This window comes from Castanea sativa, chromosome 12 (genome assembly GCF_040712315.1).
Source record: "Castanea sativa cultivar Marrone di Chiusa Pesio chromosome 12, ASM4071231v1".
In the NCBI taxonomy this organism is placed as follows: Eukaryota; Viridiplantae; Streptophyta; class Magnoliopsida; order Fagales; family Fagaceae; genus Castanea; species Castanea sativa.
The window spans coordinates 33,791,905-33,805,250 of NC_134024.1; the positions used below are offsets into that span (position 1 = coordinate 33,791,905).

The following is a 13,346-nucleotide window of genomic DNA, read 5'->3' on the forward strand; positions in this document are numbered from 1 at the left end:
AAACAAAAAATTTATCCCATAAAAAAAACCAAAATTTTATGTTTTTGGTAGGATCGGTAGAATCTTATGCGATCCTACTATTTTTACAATCTTAGTGTGATTCTAAACATTTTGGTGAGGTGGAATCGTAAAGTGGTGCAATTCTACAATTCAGATCACGATTTTGACAATCATGATCACAACATCACCCTCTTACAGTATACGAGACTTGTAATATATGAAAGAAATTATGCATATATCAAATCTATCATTGTGAAAGAAATGATCCATATTTTGAAAAAACATTGAATACCTATCTGAAAACTACCAATGATTTGAAATTAGAAAATTTGCCGTTATTCTGGTGGAATTTGTCCACAAATTTTTTTCCACCAACTTACTCTCCCCCAAATTTGACTAATATATCCAGTAAATCTTATCCTGGGACTCAATTCCTTGACTAGGTCCAATAAATGATCCGTATAAATTAAGGCTCCCAAGAAGTCCTAGTGCTCTAAGAATGAAGTGTCCAATGAAATTAAGGAATATCAACTTATTACAAGATCAAATCTTGTCTATTATGCTATGAATGGGGAATTTTTTTAATTGAGAAAAAAGGTTCACCTTTCAACAACCCTTAGTGGGAAACAACACAGTTTGATTTGCCATAGTTCTTATAGTTGATACCTTCGTACTCAGAAAATCCTAACCTTAGTGTATGTTTGGAAAGCGCATTTTGCACGTTTCCCAACATCTAATGTTTTTTTTAGTGGATCTCGTGTACTGTTCATGGGACCCACAAATATTTTTTTCAGCAAAAATAGCTTTAAAACTGGGTCTCACGGTATTATTCACACATTTAAAAATTATTTTATTACAATATTTTCAGTTTTCAGTAATAAGCAATATTCAAATAGACCATTTTATTGTTATCGTATTTGTGGGGATGAGAATTAAGAATTGGATAAATATAATTGAAAGAGAGGCCATGTTGTTGCGCGCGGGGAAACTGAAAGTGAAAACTAGGCGACCTTTCCAAGCACCAAACAACAAGGGGCCAAAACATGAGTTACTTGGCTCACTGTGGAAGGTGAGACCAATGGCCCTTGGAATTGGATCTGGCGATACACAAAGAGCCCTTTGGGCTATATCCCACATTTTTAAGCTTTCTCTGCTCAGACCTATTTGTTTATTGCAATTTCAATCAAATGGGAGTTAAGAATAGCATAAGAGTGTGTAGCAGATCGAGGTTGGCTATCAGAAATGGATTTAAAGAATAAGATTATCCTCTGTAAAGATATTTTTGACACAAGATAAAAATTTAGTAATAAGAAAGGGTCAAAAGAAATTGTAAAGAAACTTGACACAGAATTATAGATAAAAATGACTCTTGGTGCAAAATTGAAGCAAATTTAAAACCTAAACAAACTTGGCATCAAATTAGAGTGCAATTAGGATATTTGTTAAAAAATTAGAATCAATTTAAAATTTTAATTAAGTTGCTAAATTGTAATCCGTACTTATGCATAGAAACATTCAATAATAGTGATGACGAGGTGGTCATCTTGGCTTTCGCATTGAGCATTATCAAAGGGTCACTTGAAACCAATTTTTTTTAAAATTAAATTAGAAACATGGCACAAAACCAAACAAAAATTAGAAACCAATTTAGATTCAATTTGGATTTTAATTGCTCTTTAACTTTAGTATAATATATATGGCTACTTAGAAACTTGTACAACGCACGGCAAAGTTTAACAAAATATGGTTTTTTTTTCTTTCTTTTTTTATATATGAAATTTGATAATTATAGTAATTATTAATTAGCATTTATTATATTATATTTTAATGTAAAAATATTTATTTCACCATTTAATTAAAAAAAAGGACTTGGCAAGATTCTAATGGAGAATTTAAATATAAAATAGAATTTAAAATATTATATATATATATATATATATATATTATACAATAATAGTGTGTAAAATCTTGAAGTCACAAAAGCTTATAGTGAAAATATTATAAAGTTAACTAAAAGCCAAACATTTTGGTTATATATGTATACTAGTGAGTAACATGTGTAATGCATAAGAAAGTTTAATTAAATAGGATTTCATCTAAAAATATAATTTTCACTCTTCTAATTTGTATATAAATATGAAATTTGATCATACCCCCCCCCCCCCCGAAATTATTGTCAAGTATGATAGCTATTTATAAAAATTTATTATGATTGTGTTTGTATATGAAATATTAAATATGAAATTTGATAATCATGGTAGTTAATTAATAAAGTATTTATTAAAATTTTATTTTTATATAGAACTATTAAATATTATAATTATGATAATCATTAATATGTATTTTTTTTAGAGAAATGTTATATTCATAACATTTTCATAATACTTTCACAATAAATAGTAAGTGACCAATTGCTATTAGATGTTACTAATGAGTAAAAAAGTAATTGCAATTATGGATTCAAATTAAAACCATTAACAACTTACAACATATAATTTGTTATAAAAATGCTGTGAAAATATTGTGGACATAATATTTCTCATATTATTTTTACTATATTTTCATATGGAACTATGTATTCTATTATTTTAAAAAAATAATAGAATATGATGTGACAAGATGTCAATTAAGGATTTAAATATTGAATAGAATTTTTTTTAGATGAAGAAATATAGAATATAATTTAAACTCAAATATATATATATATATATATATATATAAAAGATGAGTTCAAGTTAAACCTTTTTTAAACCATTGGATTTAAGTAGATCTAACGGTAAAAAAAAGACCATCATTAATACTAATATTCTAATTGATCTCATTTATTCCCTTATTTAATACATTCCATACTTATTTCTAACCCAAAAAAATTTATACATATGACTCTCTCTCTCTCTCTCTCTCTCTCTCTCTCTCTCTCCCCCTTTGCACATCTCTCTCTCTCTCTATCTCCTCCATGGCTCTTCCACCTCCACAGCTAGATCACTGGCACCAACAAAAAAAAAAAAAAAAGCCACAGCCGCCAAACTTTGTTGAATAACACGACTATTGCTTTTAGTTGTTCTCTATCTCCACGTTTCTCTCTCCAGAACGCTCTCTCTTTCTCCTCCACCGCTCTTCCACCTCCACGAATAAGATGCCGCAGCAAAAAAAAAAAAAAAAACAACAACAACAACTGCTAGACACTGACATTAAATATTTTGGAAGAAATCAGTTTAAAATTCTAGTTTGAGCAATTATGCTTCCATCATTTTGTATTTGTGAAATTTTTATAGAGACTGCACTATTTGTTGTTGCAGCTTTATAACCATCATAAGAAATGCTATTGCTTACAAGACAATAGTGCAATTCTAGCGAATTCATTACAACAATGCAATCCTATTGATTATGGTAACATACTAATTATTGAAGAATTCTTATCTTTCTTTCCTAGAAAATATTTAAAATAAACTGAATTTTTTTTTTCAACATGTGTATTTCATTGAAAGCCATCCTTTGAGGCATTAGGAAAATTATTAGGTACTCCCGGAGAACCATAAATGCGTGCTCCCTCCTTTCACATGAATGGTGGGTCCTATCATGAATTTAATTAATAGGACCTACCATTAATGTGAGAGGAGGGAGTACGCATTTATGGTACTCCAAGAGTACACAATAAGTTCCTAAGATATTAACACGTTTTGGGCAAAATTGTTATTGACATCCACACTGCCTATTCAAAGTTATACAAGGTCTTAAAGAAACATGAGAAGTTGTACAAGTTGGCCACCAAGAAGCTCAGTGATGTGAAGCTTGAACGTGAAGAACTCTCCACAAATTTTGATGAAGCCAATCAAACTATAGAAGCACTGAGGTTTGAAAACAACTTCCTGGCTGAGAAGACTAAAAAGCTCAAGGCAAAATTGTTCCAAGTCAAAGCTCGACCGGAAAGGACTTCAAGTGCTAAGCTCGATGAGATGCTTAGTCTTCAGAAATCCGCTTCCGATCGAACCGGTTTAGTGTATGATCTCTCTTCTTCTAATATTGCTTCTACTAGTAATACTGTTTTTGTTCCTCCTAGCAATAATGTTAATATTGAGAACACTAATGTCAAAACTGATTTAGCTAGTGAGAACATAGATAAAGGTAAATCTATCTTAAGAGCACCCCCTAAGAAGAATAAGAAAGAAGCTAAAAACCCTAGGACTAAGAAGGCTAACTCTCAAAAGCCTAAACAGAAGAAGCAGCGTCTCTGTCATCACTGTGGAGCAACCGGTCATACTCGACCTAATTGCTATAAATGGTTAGCCACTCAACAGAGCAACGGAATGATTGGATCGGGAAACCAGAATCAGTTTCCATCCTTTCTTGCACCTCTTGGAGAACTTCTCAAAGCCCTCGTGTTCCTTTCGAACTTGAACAATTTCAATTCTTCCCCCTCACCTCTGACTCAAGGCTTTGCTCAAAGGAAAGGTTCTTCCAAGGTGTGGAAGGAAAAGGGCTCCAAGTGATTTTATCACTTCTTTTCTCTCTCCCTCCCTGTTTTTTATTGCATTACTTGTGTGTTTTTGCTTTCTTGTTTTGAGTCAGTCTAGTTTTATGCATTGCTTTGCTTTGTTTAACAAGTTTTTGTTGTTTATTTTTAGTATATTTTATTTTGTTTTTCATAAAAAAATAAATTAAAAAAATTTTGAAAAATTAAAAAATACAAAAATAGTGTGTGTTTGTGTACATTGGTGCTTGTGCACCTTGGATGGCCATTGAAACAAAGTTTTCTAAACTTTGTATCTCTTGTAGCATAGATGAGCATCTCTATGCACAACTAAGCAAGTGAGCTTTGTGGCTCTTGTTTGTAATGAGTAAGGTTAAGTAATTTCATGTAATTAACACTCGTATCACTTTTTTTGACAGGAATGACTAGAAAATCCTAAGAGAAAGGCATAAATAACCATCTCACTACTGTTGCCCACCAATCATGAAATGATATCAGTATGCTTCGGCATAGCAAAAGTGCAATGTCAAAAAGCTTAACATAATTGGGTATTTCTTTTCTCTCTCTTATATGCCCATGCATGATATGCTTAATAAAAGAAAAATATCAAAAGGAAAATAAAAGGTAAAAGAAAAATCAAAATGCTTTATATATGATTGTAAGCGTGTATTCTAGGAGATGTGGGAGTTATAAGATGTACCTCGAAGGTGATAGTCCCCATCAAATAATTATGATCGTGTGTAAGTTAAATTGATTTACTCATATCTCAAATCGTCATAACATAGATACACTTATGCAATTTTGCGATTTTTTTTACACACAACACGCAATATTATTTGCTACTTTTGATACATGTGCAGGTACAATGTAATTTGGACATCACAAGGTTTACATGTGTTAATGTATGCTCACTAAATTGTCTTAACTTGTTTTTGAAATATAAAATTGATTAGACTTGTTTAGTGTGTGTGTGTGTGTGTGTGTGTTTTGGGATCTATGTGCTTAACATTTTCGTTGAGAGATGATTTTCAGAGCTTAAAATGTTGTTTGAATCTTTGGTTGACTTTCATCTTTGATTGCATTCATGTCTGTACTTTTCTCTTCTTTGAAAAACTTTTTTAAGCTATCTCGACAGCTCCTCGACACCTCTCGACACCTGGCTTATCTATCAAGATCCTCAGATGTTTCTTATCGCAATCTCAACACCTCTCGACAGTTAGGTCGATCAATCAAGAATATTTATGTCCCTTCAATAGCTCCTCGACAGATCCTCAATCCATTGAGCTTCTTTTTGCCTTGGACACCTCCTCGATAGCTACATCTGTAGAACCCTTTAAAGCTCTAAATCTCTCAACACCTCTCGATCTGTCGAGATTTATTGAGCTTTTATATAAAGGGTCTTCATGATCTCAGTCGCACTTTCCTCGATCTCTCTTGACTGCTCTCAATCATTTCACCTCCCAAGCACACTTTTCTCTTTCTAAACCTCTTCCTCAAGGATTCTTCGACCTTAATCGAGTTTTTCTTCACTTGGTAAGTATCTAAATCCTTCATTTTCATGCATTTCATCTTTTATGACCTTACTTTTGGGGTTTGATGAAAAATTTGGGGTTTTTCAAAATCATAGAAGTTTTTGCCAAATTTTTGGGATGGGTTTTGTAGTTTTGATCTTAAAACTTCATGCATTGCATCTCATTTACATTTTACCTATATTTTCATGCATTTTAGATGCGTGCTATATATGTTACCAAATTGTGTGCTAATAGGATTGGATTGGGCTGAGCCCATGATGCAATTATCTTTGCATGTCACATGTTCATGCATACGTTCTTTCTATTCAATATATCTTGATATATTTGAATTGCTTGGGACTTTTCTAATTGTCTCTTTCTCTCTCTCTCTTCTTTTTGCATTAGTCTACTTCTATGGCACCCAAACATAAATTTGTTCCGTCCCAAAACCCTTTTCGTTCCGGGGCATCCTCTTCTTCCGATCCTACTCCCTCACACATCCGGTTTCATGATGAGAATGCCAAATCGGACTTCTTTGAGAACTTTTCCCGACAAGGCATTCATTTGGAACGCCAAGTGATTTTGTTAGACTTCTTCGATACTGACCTTCCTACTATCATCCACAGTAGGGAATAGGAGTCGTTGTGTGGCATCCCGATCACATGTCCCTCCGTGCTAATCCAAGAGTTTTGCTCCAACATGCATCGATTATTTAGTACCTCAGTTTTCTACTCGCGTTCGAGGTACGCGTATCGTGGTCACCCCGGATATTGTATCCAACGTGCTCTGTGTCCCTAGGATAGCGCATCCTAACTACCCTGGTTGTGATCGTCTTAAGAACGTGTCTAAAGACGAGCTTATATCCTCTTTTTGTGAGCGACCTTCTGATTGGGGTAAGTGTCAGTTCACTTACTATTCTATCTTTACTAAAGGCCCTTGGTTTATTAACATGGTCATGACTTTTGTGCTTCATCCCTCATCTCACTATAACTCTATTACAGAGCCCCGTACTCGGTTTTTGCTTTCCCTTCTTGAGCATCTTAGTATAGATTGTCCATCTCATTTCATTCTTTCAATCATAGATGTGTACAGGGATACGGCGACCCATGATAAGCTTATCTTCACTTTTGCTATCATGAGGATTTTACTCCATTTTTCTGTTCCTTTTCCTGTGTCCGACCACTTTTCTATCATGGGTGCTATAAATGCTACTACCGTTAAACGAAGCGAGGCACAGCTTCAGTCAAGGCGATCCGGGTCAGCAACTCCTCCCACTCCTTTAGCTCCATCCACATCCACTCCCTCTTCTTCTACGAGCGGTTAACTCTCGAGGACATCATGGCGCAGCTTTAACGCATGGATGCTCGCCTCAACACTCTCAGTGATGAGTTGTGTCAGGTGAACACCCATGTTGATCATATTGCACGATGGCAGGCGGTCATGGGTGGCTTTGTTGCTTCTCTTCCATCTACTCTAGAGGCTTATGAGGATGAGGATGATGTTGATGATGCTACTGCTTCCGATGATAAGGATAATGGTGATGCTAGCTCTTCTAGTGCTGACGAGATGTCTACTTGACACTCTTACCCTTTGTCACTCATGACAAAAAGGGGAAGTAGTTTTGGTTATGAGAGTAGTCATAGTTAGGAGGAGAGTTAGTATAGGAGATTTTTGTTAGGGAGAGTGTCGATATTGAGGGATGTAGTGAGGATACTTGTATCTTTTCTTTTCTTTCTACTTTAGATATATTATCTCTTGTACATGGGTCTTATGACCATTTTGACATACATTGTACTTATTTTCTTTATATTTTGATGTATGTTTTTCACTTACCCTTACATGTGTTGTTTTTTTTCTCTCTTTATGCACATGCTTCTTATTTATTGTATGCAATCTAATATTTCTATTTTACACAATGATGCCTTGATGAGTTTTATTTAAAGTGTTTCATAAATACAGATTGTCAAAGTCTACTTGCCATGAACTCTCTTCTTGCAAAGTTTTTCAAGAGTTTGTGTTAGGAGAGATTTTATTGTACTTAACAAGTGAGTATGAGTTGAGTGATTTATGACTCCTCTCATATGTTCATTTGTTTGTTGTGGTTTTGTCATGGGTTACCAAAAGAGGAGATTGTTAGGACATATGTGATTCAATGTTAGGAACATATATCACTGTTTTTGTAATTGGTTAATCCTTTGACAAAACGCACTTGTAATTGGGTAGATCTAGGATGTGTTTAATACTTCAAGAAACCTTGTTTCAAGATCAAGTATTGATGCTATGCAAGTCTGTCCAAGATTCAAGTGTGAAAAGTGTTGTTCATTAAAACTCGACAACTAGAATCTATCAAGACTTGAAGAGCTATTCCAACTCATGGCTCAATAGCAGCTCGACAGATAAGGTATCTATTGAGGTTTATGAAATTCAGTGTTTCTAGACTGTTTTTCATCCAATTCGTGATTATATGTTTGGGTTTTCTTTTTTCACAATCCTAGACATATAAAAGGATTATTTTAAGGGCTGTCAAAGGTTACGGAGCCAAGAGCACAATTGCACAAGAGCAAATTGTGACCGGAGACCTAGTTTGCCCTAGTTCATCTTTCTTGTGAAGAAGCGGTTGTGTTTATGCACTGTAGGGTTTTGTAACCAAGGAGCTTCTTGATCTTCATCGTGTGATGAATTGAAGAACTTTGCAACCAACAATCCTTCTCTAGTTGGTGATTGAAGTCGCGTATAGGGATCCGTGCAATTGGTTAGTTATGTATTGGGAGTCGTGCATCAAAAGGAGAAATTGTCACTACAGAACAAGTCCAATTGGGTATTGGGGTAAGGGTTCAACTGTAGGTTGGTATATGGTACTGGAATTCCTTTACTTGTAACCGTTTGTTTTGAAAATATTGGATTCTCGGGAGTGGTGACCTTAAAATCACCCGGTGGGGTTTTTACTGTGTTGGTTTTCCCCATTCGTAAACAAATCACCGTGTCAATTTACTTTCCACTGCACTTTAGTTTATTGATGATTTTTTTGCACTACCACGCGTTTGCATGTTAATTTGATTAATTAATAAACTTGGCTAATTAATCAATTAATTTATCAAAAGGGGTCAACTCCGATCTATTCATTCATAAGCTTTATGAGCAAAAGCCACAAAACATGGCTGAACTCGTCCATTCAACCCATAACTTCATGAATGTGGAGGATGCAATCATAGCTAAGAAGAGAAAGAGAGCAGAGCACGTGGAAGCAAATCTTCCCCACCATCCTGAGCAGGGTTCTCGTCCAAAGAAGGCTCGGGCAGGGAAAAAGAAGGACAGAGATAATGAGAAGGCAGGTTCTTCAGCAAGGAGTCAGCAGTACACGCCCTTGAATATGCCACTTGAGTAAGTGCTTATGCAAATCAAGGATGACCCATCCTTAAAGTTGCAGGAGAGAATGAAAGGAGATCCCAACAAGCGTAATAGGAACAAGTATTGCCGCTTCCATAGAGATCATGGGCATGACACGGACGAGTGTTTCGATTTGAAGCAGCAGATAGAGAATCTCATCAGGCAAGGAAAATTAAGAAATTTTCTCGGACGAGACCACAAGGACGAGAAATTGAAGGCAAAGGTGGAAGAGTCGTCACGACCCCTACTTGGATAAATAAGAGTAATTATAAGGGGAACCTTGACAGGTCAATCTACCAAGTCAAGGAAGACATACCTAAAGGTGGTGCAAAATGTCCAACTGTCTGGACGATCTCCAAGGACGAGGGGAGCTGACGAGCAAGCCATTACATTCACTGATGAGAATGCTGAAAGGGTTCACCACCCTTATGACGACGGGATCATCATTACCTTACTCATTATTGATTATACGACTAGAAGAGTATTGGTAGACAATGGGAGTTCAGCGAACATCTTGTATTACCCCGCCTTCCAACAAAGAAGGCTTGGACGAGATCAACTCCATCCAGTAAACTCGCCCTTGGTAGGATTTGGATGAATGAAGGTGCAACTCGTGGGTACCATTACATTACCTGTGGTGGTCGAAGCGTATCCACAGCAAATAACTAAAGAAGTAAATTTCCTCGTTGTTGACTGCTTATCGTCATACAACGCCATCATTGGATGACTGATTTTAAATAGTTGGAAGGCGGTAACATCTACCTACCATTTTTCTGTCAAGTTCCCAACTGAGTATGGAATAGGTCAAGTGCAAGGAGACCAATTAGCCATCAGAGAATGCTATCTAGCCATGTTGGCTATGGACGAGCACGTACAAATAATGAGCATAGACGAGAGAAGGGTTACTGCGGAGCCCACGAAAGTGCCGAAGGACATGCCATTGGATGAGAGCAACCTCGAAAAGTTTACTAGGATTGGGGCGAGTATGGAAAAGAAGACAAAGAAAACCTTGGTCCAATTTTTGAAGAAAAGCTTTGATGTGTTCGCATGGAGCCACAAGAACATGCCAGGTATTGACCTGAGTGTCATTACCCATCGTCTAAGTGTGTAGCCTTCCTCCAAGCCTGTACATCAAAAGAAAAAAAAATTTGCTTTTGAACGAGACAACGCCATTAAAGAAGAAGTCCAGAAGTTGACCGTGGCAAAATTTATCCGGGAAGTCTATTATCCGGACTGGTTGGCTAATGTGGTTATGGCCAAAAAGGCTAATGAAAAGTGGAGGATGTGCGTGAACTTCACTGATTTGAACAAGGCTTGCCAAAAGGATAGTTATCCATTTCCACATATTGACTAGCTAGTGGATTCGACCGTGGATCATAAACTGCTAAGTTTCATGGGCGCCTTCTCAAGCTACAATCAGATAAGGATGTACGAGGTGGATCAAGAGAAGACTTCCTTCATTACTAGCAAAGGGTTGTTTTGCTACAAGGTGATGCCTTTAGGTTTGAAGAACGTTGGGGCGACTTACCAAAGACTAGTTAACCATATGTTTCGTCCACAAATCGGACGGAATGTGGAGGTTTATGTAGATGGCATGCTGGTAAAGAGTTTGGACGAGGAAAAACATTTGGACAACCTTCAAGAGGCCTTTGATACACTTAGACAGTATAACATGAAGTTGAATCCGAGCAAGTGTGCTTTCGGAGTTTCGTTAGGAAAGTTCCTTGGGTTCATAGTTTCGCATTGGGGAATTGAGGCAAATCCCGATAAAATCCATGTGATATTGAATATGGAGCCACCAAGGAATATCAAAGAAGTCCAATCCCTCACAAGACGAGTTGCCACCCTTAATAGGTTCATCTCAAAAGCTACGGACAAGTGTTTACCACTCTTTAAAGTTCTTAAGAAGGCATTTGAATAGACAGACAAGTATCAGAAGGCCTTCCAAGACCTCAAGACCTACCTCACCATAGTACCTCTGCTAACCCCGTCCGTACCGGGTGAAGAATTGTATTTGTATTTAGCGGTGTCCCCACATGCGATGAGCTCGACATTAATTAAAGAAGAAGGAAGGATATAGAAGCCAGGCTACTATACAAGCCGGGTTCTAAGAGGAGCGGAATGACGATATCCAATGATAGAAAAGCTAGCATTTGCCTTGGTAACGGCTTTCTAGAAAACTGAGGCATTACTTTCAGGCTCATGTCATCAACGTCCTAATAGATCACCCCTAAAGAAGGCAATGAACAAGTTGGAAGCCGTCGGACGACTAGTCCAATGGGTTGTAGAGCTTAGTGAGTTTGATGTTAGGTACCAACCAAGAATAGCGATAAAAGCACAAGCATTGGTAGATTTCATCGTGAAATTCACTCCCAGTCAGGACGAGTTAAACAAAGAAGGGGCACAAAGATGAGTCATCAATGTAGATGGTTTGTCCACATTACATGCAAGGGGGATTGGAGTTGTACTCAGGTCCTCGGAGGGAGATAAGTTGGAATACGCGAAGTTGAGTATGAAGCCCTCCTTAAAGGATTAGAATTAGCTAAGTCCTTAGGAGCGGAGTTAGTAGTCGTCCAAGGAGACTCTCACTTGGTTATCAATCAAATGAATGGAATGTGTGAGGCTAAAAAAGATCGGATGAAGAAATATCTCAATAAAGTAAAGCGGCTCATCCAAAAGTTTAAAGAAGCCAGTTTTGTTCAACTCCCCAAGGAGAAAAACATGGAAGCAGATGCTCTGGCCAAAGCAGCTTCAATAGGTGGAATCATGGATGAGTATGACAGAGTCCAATACATGCCGAGCATAGACCTTCTAGAGGTACAGCAAATAGAAGGGGAAGAAAATTGGATGACTCCAATAATAGCTTATCTCAAAGATGGAAGGCTTCTAGGAGATAAGGACGAAGCTAGGAGATTAAGGATCAGGGCTACCAAGTATGTCCTAATAGACGAAGTGCTATACAAGCGAGGTTTCTTTCAGCCTTACTTAAGGTGCCTAACTCCAGAAGAGTCAAACTACGTATTGAGGGAAATTCTTGAAGGAGCATGCGGGAATCACTCGAGAGCAAGGTCATAAGTCCATAAAGTCGTCCGTGCAAGCTACTACTGGCCAACTATTCAAGTAGATGCTAAAGCCTATGTCAAGGTGTGTGACCAGTGCCCACGCTTCAGCAACATCCCCAGACAACCATCGGAGTATCTGACCCTGATGATGGCCCCGTGGCCTTTTGTGAAATGGGGATTGGATATCTTAGGTCCCTTCCCACTCGAAACCAGGCAGATGAAATATTTGGTGGTGGGGATCGATTACTTTACTAAGTGGGTGGAAGTCGAACCCTTAGCAAAAATTACTCAACAAAATGTCAAAAACTTTGTTTGGAAGAACATTGTATGCAGGTTCGGGGTACCTAGAGTACTAGTGTCTGACAACGGACAACAGTTTGGCAACACACCTTTCAGAGATTTTTGTGAGCAACTTAGAATCAATAATCATTATTTCTCGCCCTCCCACCCACAAGTGAACGAACAAGCAGAAGTAGCAAACCAATTCTTGCTGAAAATCATCAAGCCTTGACTTGAGGGGGCAAAGAGAGTATGGCCAAATGAGCTACCAGGTGTTCTTTGGGCTTACAAGACGACTATGAGGACCCTAACATGAGAAACCCCTTTGAAGCTAGCCTATGGAAGCAAAGCAGTTATACTTGTGGAAGTTCATATGGCTAACCACCGAGTGATGAAGTATCAGGCGAAGGAAAATGAAGAAAAACTTCGTCTTGACCTCAATCTTATTGACGAGGTAAGGATGGATGCAGAGCAAAGGACAACAAGATACAAAAATCTTATGACTAGGCAGTATGATGCCATGGTAAAACCCAGGCGTTTCAACATTGGGGACCTCATCCTTAAAAGGGTATCCTTGGCAACCAAGAATCCAGCTCATGGAAAACTAGGGCCTAATTGGGAAGGACCCTATAGGGT

The 13,346-nt window shown here is 37.3% G+C and overlaps 1 protein-coding gene across 1 annotated transcript; it reads left to right on the forward strand.

Annotated features, from left to right (window-relative positions):
* Positions 1 to 11,973: 11,973 nt before the first annotated feature.
* On the forward strand, positions 11,974 to 12,444 carry LOC142620562 (uncharacterized). The gene has a single exon (XM_075793921.1). The coding sequence runs from the start codon at positions 11,974 to 11,976 to the stop codon at positions 12,442 to 12,444; it is 471 nt and encodes a 156-aa protein (XP_075650036.1).
* The last annotated feature ends 902 nt before the right edge of the window (positions 12,445 to 13,346 follow it).

What these genes read in the sequence shown, in the direction of transcription:
- LOC142620562 (XM_075793921.1), top strand. Translation starts at nt 11,974, where the DNA reads ATGAATGGAATGTGTGAGGCTAAAAAAGATCGGATGAAGAAATATCTC.